This window comes from Salvelinus sp. IW2-2015, linkage group LG22 (genome assembly GCF_002910315.2).
Source record: "Salvelinus sp. IW2-2015 linkage group LG22, ASM291031v2, whole genome shotgun sequence".
NCBI lineage: Eukaryota > Metazoa > Chordata > Actinopteri > Salmoniformes > Salmonidae > Salvelinus > Salvelinus sp. IW2-2015.
Genome location: NC_036862.1, coordinates 26,463,341 through 26,475,184, shown reverse-complemented (window position 1 = coordinate 26,475,184; position 11,844 = coordinate 26,463,341). Strand labels below are relative to the sequence as shown.

General features: G+C 44.8%; 1 protein-coding gene across 1 annotated transcript in view; it reads left to right on the top strand.

Annotated features, from left to right (window-relative positions):
• LOC111982700 (uncharacterized) overlaps window positions 1-11,844 on the top strand; it is a 39,197-nt gene that overhangs the window by 23,004 nt on the left and 4,349 nt on the right. The window contains 15 exon segments of the mRNA XM_070433872.1: window positions 504-525; window positions 1,092-1,158; window positions 1,321-1,423; window positions 1,922-2,851; window positions 3,101-6,070; window positions 7,041-7,154; window positions 7,290-7,340; window positions 7,600-7,694; window positions 7,797-7,917; window positions 8,315-8,363; window positions 8,365-8,481; window positions 10,135-10,237; window positions 10,356-10,517; window positions 10,855-10,933; window positions 11,131-11,239. Of these exon segments, the coding sequence (XP_070289973.1) occupies window positions 504-525; window positions 1,092-1,158; window positions 1,321-1,423; window positions 1,922-2,851; window positions 3,101-6,070; window positions 7,041-7,154; window positions 7,290-7,340; window positions 7,600-7,694; window positions 7,797-7,917; window positions 8,315-8,363; window positions 8,365-8,481; window positions 10,135-10,237; window positions 10,356-10,517; window positions 10,855-10,933; window positions 11,131-11,239 (5,092 nt within the window).

Here is an 11,844-nt window from a genome sequence, read left to right as displayed (position 1 = left end):
TGATCAATCATAGTGCTTACCTGCACAGAGTGAGTGAGATACTCTGGTGTTTGAACAGTTCCTGAGTCCTGTGGTGTGTGTGTGTGTGTGTGTGTGCGCGCAGGGATGCACGTGTGTGTGTCTTAGGTGTGTCTCGTGACTCAATCTCAATTTGAGTCAACATAGGTGGTGCTCACTGCTTACATGGAATCTGTCTTCTCTATTGTATTTACAGGATGTGGTCTCACGAGGCTAGGAGTCAGTCAGTATGGGAATGCTACAAAAAGTTATTATTTTGAGAAGCAAGTAATTCAACTAGAGAGGCCTGTAATTTTATGTGTGGCTGTTAATGTACAGGTAACGTGCCAGTATTATTCTCTGCCCAGTCACTTGTATTATAACTTACATCACTTCCTAAAGTAAATACAAAGTGAAGCTTTCTATAAGTCTYGTAGTGAAGCTTGGTGTGTTTGGCATGCTGTGCATGAGGTCATATGGGCTGTGTTGACCTCCCTGACTCCCAGTGGGCAGCAGCCAGATCTCTAGGTGAGTCGACTCTTCCACAGCCCTGCCTCCCTTTGATGTCACAATGAATCACATGTGAGCAGGCATCAGTTATGCAGGAGGCTTGTTCACTGAACAGCCGGTCACAGAGGTGCTCAGGAATTGAATGAGGAAGTGCAGATACTAAGCCCTTTCCTTACAAGGCCACAGTGTAACAGTGGTCTCCAATGTCCATCTGATTTGACATCCAGTGTACAGTGGATCTGGGCTCAGTGTATCTGGGCTCCCGAGTGGCACAGCGGTCTAAAGCACTGCATTACAGTGCTAGAGSCGTCACTACAGACCATGGTTTGATACCGGGTTGTATCACAACCGGCTGTAATCGGGAGTCCCATAATTGGCCCAGCGTTATCTGGGTTAGGGGAGGGTTTGGCTGGGGTAGGCTGTCATTGTAAATAAGAATTTGTTCTTAACTGACTTGCCTAGTTAAATAAAGATTAATTAAAAACATTTTTTTTTTAATCCTGGTGCTCTGCGTGCTACTCATCTATAGTATAAACCCCAATTCCTATTCTATTCTGATAGTGATCATTCTGTCTCCTTTGCAGCAAAAGCCTCAATGTATCAGATGCTGAGAAAGAGAGACTGAATTCAGTGGTGCAGTCCCCGGAAAGGGTAGGTGAGATTTCATTTGCAGAGAATATATGTGAAGCATGAACAGAATAAACAAACAAAGTATTTTCATGCTGTTCTGATTTATTTCTGTTTTTCCAATCATATCACAGTATGACTTTTAGACTATTGTGAAATATATATTTTCTTCTCTTCTCATTCCAGCCAAGGCACAATCCTTTCAATCGAGCATCCCTTATTCTAGAGGTAGAGAAGACAGAAAAACAGTCCAATGGAAATCAAGAGACCGAGAAAGCATCTGAAGCAGGTTAGAGTGCAGTGCATATACCTTTTTACACAATCAAGCATTATGGTACATTGAAGAATAGGAGGTTGAGTCAAATTGAATAACATGATCTTTCAGGATAGTGTGAGAACAATTTTTGGCTGGTTCACAATAGTGCTTTACAGATGTAGGATCTTAATTTGATCATTATTTTGTTGCTGAGAATGTTCCTGCACTGCAGATGAGCTTCGTAATTTTGCATAAATTCACAAAAAACACATGGCTATATTAACAGTATTGCAGTTTTCATTTAGCCTACTTTTGGCTAGCTAATAGCATAATCACGACCAAGCAACATTATGGACTAAACGTTCAAATCCTGTTGCTGCTGGATTATTTTTGATGTGGCAATATAGGTAAAATTAAGATCATACATCTGTAGTAAGGTGATACTGATGCCAACCAGGCCTGTGACATGGAAATAATTTATCACAGTATCACATCTCCTCATGTTCCACCATTGTGTACTCACACACACAGAGCCCTTATCTCCCCTGAAGATTCACATGACAGCAGACTCCACCAGTCACAACTCAACAGGCTCTGCCACCTCCGAGGGGTCCTCTCTAGGATTCAGGCCCGTGCCCAAGAAAATAACCATCCTCTCCCGGCACTCGCAGAGCTCTCTCACGGGCAGTGATGTCTCCATCCCTGGGCTGCAGGGTCATCCAGCTGGGTCAAAGGTCATCGCCCCTGCCTCTCAGGGAAGTCTCCAACATGGCTCCAGCTGTGGCTCCAACCAGTCTAGCCAGGGGGCTTTGGACGTTCAGTCACAGAAAATGTATACAACTCCCATCTCTGAGTTACAGAACAATGCAACTCCAGTATCTCCCTCCAGTCAGCAACTGAACACTTTGAGTCACCACTCCCATCAGCCACTGAAGCATTTAACCCTCGTCTCCACCAATACTGAGTTTGAGAGAGCGAAAGAGGCCCATGAAAGAGAGAGGAGAGCAGAGCCCTCAAATAACTCACTYGTCAGACACCTAGTGAGAACCCCCTCTCCTCTTAGGGAAACTGAGAGTTCCAAAGTTCCATTGAGGCCCATGAGTGAGCCAAAGCCTCTCAGACTGTTGAACCTTAGACCAGCCACACACTCTGATAATGACAGACACACAGATAAATCCTACACAGGTCATCAGAAGAGTGAAGGTAGCAATGGTCTCATCCAGAGAGAGTTTGTCAGTGTGGGTCCTCCTCAGGGCAGAGAGAGGTCTGATGGTCCATTTTCAAAACCTCTGTCCATACCACTCTCTCCGAGCTCAGAACTAACAGCCCCTACTCACCACCAGCCTTCTCAGCATGCGGCCTTTCAACTCATTGAGATGCAGGACAAGGAGATGATAAGAACCCGCAATGTGGACACCGCAATCAGACAGGAGGACCTTAGTCTGCCTCCAAGCGCTGTGGGTAAGTCCAAAGACAGAAAGTGAAAATTCATGGAGCCCACACTACAATCTAAAACCAGTGTGAAAATGAATTCAAATTCATTCCAGTTCTTGGCCCAAGGGTATTGTTATACATGAACGTGATCAATCAATGGAATTTTTACTAATGATGAAGGGTATTTTTAGGCCACTGTTGAAATGTCTTATCTTTAGTTTTTCAGCTTATTTTTTCATGCATCATAACACTTTTATTAACTTTTTTCTTCTTCAGATCAATGGAAACATCATGATCTCCATAACTCTGGGGATAAGCCTGATAAGCATGTTCATAAAAAACCTGCCTCTAAATCAGCCCCTCGTAGTCCCCAGCCCACAGCGGAGCAGGGCGACTCCATCTCTAAAGTCTTAGAGTGGTTCAGCCGCAGCACAGACAGCAACRACTGGCTGGAGACTGAGAGCGATCAACCAGACATGGAGGAATACATGATTTGCTCTGTGAAAACAGATACAGATGATCGGCCTACCTTTGAGAGCAGGTCTCAGCAGACGGAGAGGAAAGCTCCTGAGGTGAAGAGAAAGCTCCTACATGTTGACCCCAGCCTGGATATGCAAAGTATTGGAGGAGGAGTGTCAGTGTGTTTAACACCAGAGGTAAAGGATGGATCTCAGTCTGAATCCTCTATGGATCAACCTACGGACCAGTCACCTTTGAATACATTAAGATCATACCAGCCCAAGAGACACATGTCTGAGTCTGAGGGGCTGAGAGCAGCATATTGGAAGGAGTTCAAACAAGTGATGTTAGATAGAGAAGAGGATGTGACAGATAGGCAAGAGGATGTGAAGAAGGCCAGTGGCCCTCCAGCCAAAGCTGTTGGACTACAGGTCGCAACACAAGAAGTCAAACAGAAAGAGGTCCAAGATGAGAACCAACCACCTAAAATCACCCACCTGAAGTCCTTCTGGGAGAAGGGCAACACTGGGCCCAAGATACTCATCAGTAGATCAATCATTGACAAAAGACAGAAACCAATGGAGAAAGAGAAAGAGAGAGCACTAGCAGAGAAGTCTCATAGAACTGTTTCTGTCCCAGAGTCATACGGTATGGAGGGGTCTTCGAGGAAGAATCTCAGGGATGAAAAAGGAGATGAACGGTTAAACCTAGATACTCAACAAAGCACTGCTAGTCGAGATATGATAAGTGTTCAGCCGAGTGTTAGCCCTTACAAACAGGAGGTATACAGACCCCAAAACAGTGTTGTTATTGCTCCCTCTATAGAGATATGTACACTGCCAACCTGGGATGATAGCTACACTCCTGGGGCTCAAAGTGAGGAGGACAATTTGACTTTAACAGAAGAAGATCTCAGAAGATCCCCAATGACAGTAGACAGAAGAAGCTCACAGGCAGAAATACTCTACCTAAGTAGACTCCATCCTCAGCCTGACACGCTGTCCCAGTCCAGACTCAGCCCAGAACATCAGAGATTCTCCCCATCAACACTCAGTCTTCAGCCTGAATTGCTCATCCAGCCCACAGTCAACCCCCAGCCTGTGAAGTTCTCACCTGCCATACCAAAACCCCAACCTGAAATGCCATCCAGGGCCAGGTCCAAGCCCTGTCCCAACCCACTGCCTGAACTACTCTCCCAGCCTACAAACAGCCCAGACTCTGAGAAGTTTAGACACAAGGTTGGAAAAGAAAGTGAACAGTTTCCCCCCAAAACTCAGCAAAGCAATGTCAATGTACAGTCAAGTGTGTCCACTAAAAAACAAGACCACACCATTAAAGATAAAGGAAATAGCCCACACACCCTGAAACAGGTTCCCCCTCAACAGGACAGCAAAGCAGACAATATAAAGCAGCTCAAGTCCTTCTGGGAGCAGGAGAAGAACAGGCCTATATTTTACACTGGTAAATCAAAAGAAGCAGGGGACTCCAGCGTGACTCAAATTCCATCATCGGCCATAGGAAAGCTGAATAAAAGGTACACCAAGTCTGAGTTTGACCTGAGGTCAATCTGCAACGAATCTGACGGCGACCACGAAGGGGATTCCAACCTTTCCTCTGACAGAAAAATACAGAATTTCACAGTCTTCACGATGGATCAGAGACTGGAGAAGTCGTCCCCAAGCCTCGGAGCAAACCGCTCACAGTTTAAGAATCTCTGCAACTTCTGGGGTGAGGCCACTTCGAATAACAGAGGGCCGATCTCTTCTGAAGAACTCAAAAGCCCCAAAAATAAGGAGCCAATGGATGCTCAGAACTCAATGCTGGAGTTAAAGCAATGTGTTGACCCTGATTTCTACAGCAAATCTGCTCCCAGCCAGTCACAAAAAGTCAGTGCTACACTACCTTTGGATGAGAGCTGGCTCAAGAAATCATCTTCACCTTCTTCACCATCTTCTCCATATCCCCTGCCATCTTTAGTCAGGGGGAACAAAGACAGAGAGCACCAGTCAATGTCTAAATCGATTGGAGTGGGTTCAGGAGCTATGATTGACACTAAACCCAACTTCTCACCTCAAATCACCATAGAGTCAGAGCAGCAAAGAGCCCCTGGTGTCCCCCAGGTAACAAGGGGCTCAGAACAGGACTTCACCAAAGATAAAAAGGCCCTGAAGCCCCAAAGCACCTCAGGAAAGGAATCTCGGTCTCATAAAGCTAGAAAAGACAGTTTTGGAAACTCAAGTGGAAGTGGACGTGCAAGTTCCCTTCAGCGCGCCACCAGTATGTTCACATTAGACATGAATGAGGAACAGGTCCAAACTTCTATGTTGTACCCTAAAAGGACACGGGATATTAGTCATGTCCAGCCCAAGAGGACACAGGGTAGACGACAGAGTGGTGACAAGCACGCTCCTCCTGGTCCAAGGAGGTCCTCAAAATCATTGGACGAGTCTGAATCTCTGACCCCTCGCACTCGGGTCTTTGTTCCCAAAGACTACCCCCATTACCTGGAGTTTTCAGAGAAGACCAGCGTCCACACTGCTCTGGCCCCGGCAGCAGGCCCGCCTGGGGCTGAACTTGACCTGAGTGGTGGGCTTGTCAGATCCAGCACCCTAGTGGACTCAGAGGAGCGTTACAGTAGGAGGAGCAGCAAGATAACCCAGCGCCCCCTGGCCCTCTGGTCAAACCAGGGCAGCACTGACACTGGACGAGATTCATCATTCAGTGCGTCTGAAATAGCATCGAGCAGCGCGTCTGAAACTTGGTCCAACTCCAGGACCAGTTCAAACCGTGAGTTTTGATGATCTATACGGTAGCGCCCTGTTGTTTTAGTACAAGTGTTATGTAACCTGTGATATATCATGAAAACATATAATAGTTATTTGTTTATCTGGGTTCCCTGTGAAGTAATCTTCTGATAGATATTTTTCTAGATGAGGCAGCATCCAGGATGCAGTGTCCTATCTGTGTCATTGTAAATAGAGTGTGTGCAGGGAATCAGCTGCCTGTGTTTCATTTGTGGGTTGGACGATACTCTTTTGTAACTTTATTGACATCACATAGTGCTTGCTCTGATAGAGCCAACAACTAAGTAGCCAAGTTTTTCTTTGTTTGAGTTAGGCATTCCTCTCCAGGATACACCTACAACATTCCGGAGTTTACTTTTATGAGTAATGATATAATATAGCCAGTAAAACAAATTATTTTCTACAACTTCAAACATATTTTTCTCTTCCAACTTAACTCTAGAGACACTTTGGCTATCTGTAAACAACAGACTACATACACTGAGTGTACAAAACATCAGTGTACACTGAGTGCACTGAGTGTACAAAACACTTTCCATGACATAGACTAACCAGGTGAATCCAGTTGAAATCTATGATCCTTTATTGATGTCACTTGTTAAATCCACTTCAATCAGTGTAGATGAGGCAGGATAAATAAGGATTTTTAAGCCTTGAGACAATTTTGACATGAATTGTGTATGTGTGCCATTCGGAGGGTGAATGGACACCTTTGTAGAGTCCATGCCCAACAAATTGAGGCTGTTCGGATGGTAAAATGGGGGAGGGGGGCAGGAGGGGTTGTAACTCAATATTAGGAAGGTGCTCTTATTAATGTTTTATATACTCCTTGTAAATGATCAGTGTAAAGAGGCCACATGTAATGTTTTTTGAACACGTCTATGTGTGGTCTTTGTTGAAGGCATCTACATGTACAGTATGAGCAACTCTTTCTCTAATGTCTGATGTTTTAGGTGAAAATGATGATGAGGATCAGGACCCTGTACAGAAGGCATTGAAAAGAGCTCAGGCCCGCCCACAAAATCTGGCCAAAAGTCTTGAGGATATCACAGCATCCATGCCACCACGTGAGAAATGTCCCTTGTCTCCTCAACCACTATACCGGCATTATAGTGGTGCTGTCAGGATGGCCCAGATACCAGGATTAATGCATGTTGGGATGAAAAAGTAATGTTGTCTATGTTTTCCATAATTCCCTACAGGACAAGAAAGAAGAATAGCTCCCCTTGATGTCCTCAGGCGAAGCAGTGATGGTTAAGAATTGTTTCGTACCTTTCTTGGAAATTTAATTTGCCTTTGGGTCGATATTGGGTTAGACAGTTTATACCAAATATAATAAAGAATACTGGCTTCTTATTCTATGTTGTAGAATGCTAGCATTGCTGGGTAATTCAATAGCTACAGTAAGTGATCTGTAATAAGGTTATGAGGGTATTATTATTATTAATTATTATTATTATTATTATGGAACCTTTAGCCTCTCATCCTTCTCTCTGTTCTGTCCTCCCTCAGCATCCACCATCCCCTCTCCCTCCTCATCCCTCTACTCTGACCCTGAACATTTGAAGAAGATGAGCAAATCTGTTCCCTCGTTCCTGCAGAACGAGGTAAAGCCACAACATCTTTATTCCATGCGAGCACTTTAGGTCAAAGAACACTGTATGTCTGTATGTGCACTGGGCATTCTAGCGATGCTGTCTGTATTCTAGAGTGATTGCAGAGAAACTGACTCCGCCTCTGAAGACAGTTACCATGGAGGCAGGCAGAAGACGGGCAGATCTATGACTAACTTCAGCAGCTCCTCTGGCATGGCATCTGTGTCCTCTGTATGTTCACTTCACGCATGCTCTGCTAACACACAACCACTGTTCACATTCAAAGCACGCACATGTTCTGCCTAACCAAGCTTAGCTGGCATTTTCTATTGGCAACTATCATGATTATAAAATATTAACAGTCTTATTAAATCTCTTAATTGTCCCATTAACCACACATTTTATAGTTTTTCACAAGGCATGATATTAATGAGAACTGGCCTGAAAGGCTAAGGTTTATGTGAAACTGTTTAGAAGTTTTAACGTGTGGTGTGTGTGTTGGTTGTGTGTGTGTGTGTGTTGTGTGTGTGTGTGTGTGTGTGTGTGGTGGTGTGTGTGTGTGTGTGTGTGTGTGTGTGTGGTGTGTGTGTGTGTGTGGTGGTGTGTGTGTGTGTGTGTGTGTTGTGTGTTAGCTGATGGCGCAGTTGTGATGACATGTACAGGGGACTATGGAGGTGTAGAGTGCAGGGAACATCCAGTTCTCCATCAACTATGTCCAGAAGCTCAGGGAGTCCACATCTTCGTGGCTCAATGCCGGGAACCTGGCGCCCGTCGACCCTAAGAGGGGCCGCTCTGACCCGTGAGGTACAGTGCCAACTATTATACTAGGCCCCTGATAGAACTCCTATGATCCCTGCATATAGGGAATTCCTAATAAACTCAGCTAAAAAAGAAACGTCCCTTTTTCAGGACCCTGTCTTTCAAAGATAATTCGTATAAAAATCAAAATAACTTCACAGAATCTTCATTGTAAAGGGGTTTAAAACACTGTTTCCATGCATGTTCAATGAACCATAAACAATTCATGAACATGCACCTGTGGAACGGTCGTTAAGACACTAACAGCTTACCAGATGGTAGGCAATAAGGTCAACAGTTATGAAGTCTTAGGACACTAAAGAGGCCTTTCTACTGACTCTGAAAGAAGCGACCCAAAAAGAAAGATTCGCTAGGTCCCCTGCTCATCTGGCGTGAATGCCTAGCATGCTGCAAGGAGCATGAGGACTGCAAATGTGGCCAGCGGCAATAAATTGCAATGTTCCGTAATGTGAGACGCCTAAACAGAGCTACAGGAGACAAGACGGACAGACTGAGCGTCCTCGCAGTGGGCAGACCACGCTGTGAAAACAACACTGCCACAGGATTGTACCATCCGAACATCATACTGTGGGACAGGTACAGGATGGCAACAACATACTCCGAGTTACACCAGGAACGCACAATCCCTCCATCAGTGGCTCAGACTGTCCGTAATAGGCTGAGAGAGGCTGGACTGAGAGGCTTGTAGGCTGTGTGTAAGTTAGGTCTCACCAGACATCACCGGCAACAACGTCGCCTATGGGCACAAACCCACCGTCGCTGGACCGGACGGACTGGCAAAAGTGCTCTTCACTGACGAGTCACGGTTTTGTCTCACCAAGGGTGATGGTGCGGATTTGCATTTATCGTCGAAGGAATGAGCGTTACACAGAGGCCTGTACTCTGGAGCGGGATCGATTTGGAGGTGGAGGGTCACAGCATCATCGGACTGAGCTTGTTGTCATTGCAGGCAATCTCAATGCTGTGCGTTACAGGGAAGACATCCTCCTCCCTCATGTGGTACCCTTCCTGCAGGCTCATCCTGACATTACCCTCCAGCATGACAGTGCCACCAGCCATACTGCTCATTCTGTGCGTGATTTCCTGCAAGACAGGAATGTGTTCTGCCATTGCCAGCGAAGAGCCCGGATCTCAATCCCATTGAGCACGTCTGGGACCTGTTGGATCGGAGGGGAGGACTAGGGTCATTCCCCCCAGAAATGTCCGGGTACTTGCAGGTGCCTTGGTGGAAGAGTGGGTTAACATCTCACAGCAAGAACAGGCAAATCTGGTGCAGTCCATTAGGAGGAGATGCACTGCAGTACTTAATGCAGCTGGTGGCCACACCAGATACTGACTGTTACTTTTGATTTTGACCCCCCCTTTGTTCAGGGACACATTATTCAATTTCTGTTAGTCACATGTCTGTGGAACTTGTTCAGTTTATGTCTCAGTTGTTGAATCTTGTTATGTTCATACAAATATTTACACATGTTACGTTTGCTGAAAATAAACTCAGTTGACARTGAGAGGACGTTTATTTTTTTGCTGAGTTTATATAGCCTTGCTTTCTTATTTACTACTCCATGATTGATTRGACACTGCAGCAATACATGGTACTTTGTGTGTATGATTCTTGTGTTTCTTGTTGTAGGTATGTTAAAAGTTACCTGGTACCTGACAAAGCCAAAATAGGGAAGAGGAAAACGTCTGTGAAGAAGAAGACTCTCAACCCCATTTTCAACGAGCTCCTCAGAGTAAGAGAGGTTCTAAAAACTCTATAATTTAAGTTGAATAGAGAAATGTATCATTACATGTACATCAGGTCTGACATAAAGTGCTTTTAACAAAAAGTATTTCCTGTTCTTTTATCAGTATCGGCTTCGTATGGAGCACCTCCGAACTCAGACCCTCATTCTCTCCGTCTGGCACCACGACACCTTTGGCAGGAACAGTTTTCTGGGTGAGGTGGATGTGGACCTGTCCAAATGGGACTTTGACCACACCCAGATGAACTACTTAGCTCTGAAATCCAGGGTGAGACAACATCACACGTGCTTTGTCTGTGTAATGGTCTCAGTACTGTACCAAAACATTAATCCAAGACTGAAATCCATCTCTATGCTTTTGCTATTTATTTAAATGGCTGTGCCTGTTAGTATTGTAGGCCGTCATTGTAAATAATACTTTGTTCTTAACTGACTTGCCTAATTAAATAAGGTTAAATAAAATACAATTGTGTGACATGACATGCTATACACAGTGGGTTGTGGAGGTGTGAGTGTAGATTGGAGTGTGTCCAGTAAGGTGGTGGTGCTATTTAGTAAATTGGGGTGTTCTCTCTGTGCTGGCGGTCTCCCCCTGGTCTCCTCAGCCTACCTCCAGTCTGCAGCCCTCCGATGACAGAGGGGAGATGAAACTGGCCATACGCTTCCTGCCTCAAGTCTCCCACAGTAAGAGTCTGCACGCCTCACATGTCTTAACCATCACCAGTGTCTATAAACAATTTATTAAATAGAAAAGGTATATTTTATGAAGAAAATGTGGTGCTTTCGGTAACTAGTTACCATACATTCAAATATGACTTTTGTGCAACAGAAATATACAGTGTACACAAGTTCACTGAATCATGCTTGATTATAAACACTAGGCCCAGGAAAGGATCCCCCCTCTAACAAAGGTGAGGTTCATATTTGGGTGAAAGACTGCAAGAACCTTCCCCTCATCAGAGGGGCCACCATCAACCCATATGTCAAGTGGTACGTACAACACATGCCATAAATAATATCAACATTTGAAATGTATGAATTGCTCAATATGATCAAGGACAACTACAGCATCTGGGGAGAACAGAAAATGTGGAGGCCTATCATAAGACATATCCCCTTAGCCTCAATTTCCAGCCTTTCACATTTACTTTGCTCGTGATATCAAATCAAATCAAGTTTATTTTATATAGCCCTTCGTACATCAGCTAATATCTCGAAGTGCTGTACAGAAACCCAGCCTAAAACCCCAAACAGCAAGCAATGCAGGTGTAGAAGCACGGTGGCTAGGAAAAVCTCCCTAGAAAGGCCAAAACCTAGGAAGAAACCTAGAGAGGAACCAGGCTATGAGGGGTGGCCAGTCCTCTTCTGGCTGTGTACTTTTGGTGATTTTAATATTCACATGGAAAAGTCCACAGACCCACTCCAAAGGCTTTTGGAGCCATCATCGACTCAGTGGCTTTTGTCCAACATGTCTCTGACCTACTCACTGCCACAGTCATACTCTGGACCTAGTTTTGTCCCATGGAATAAATGTTGTAATCTTAATGTTTTTCCTCATAATCCTGGACTATCGGACCACCATTTTATTACGTTTG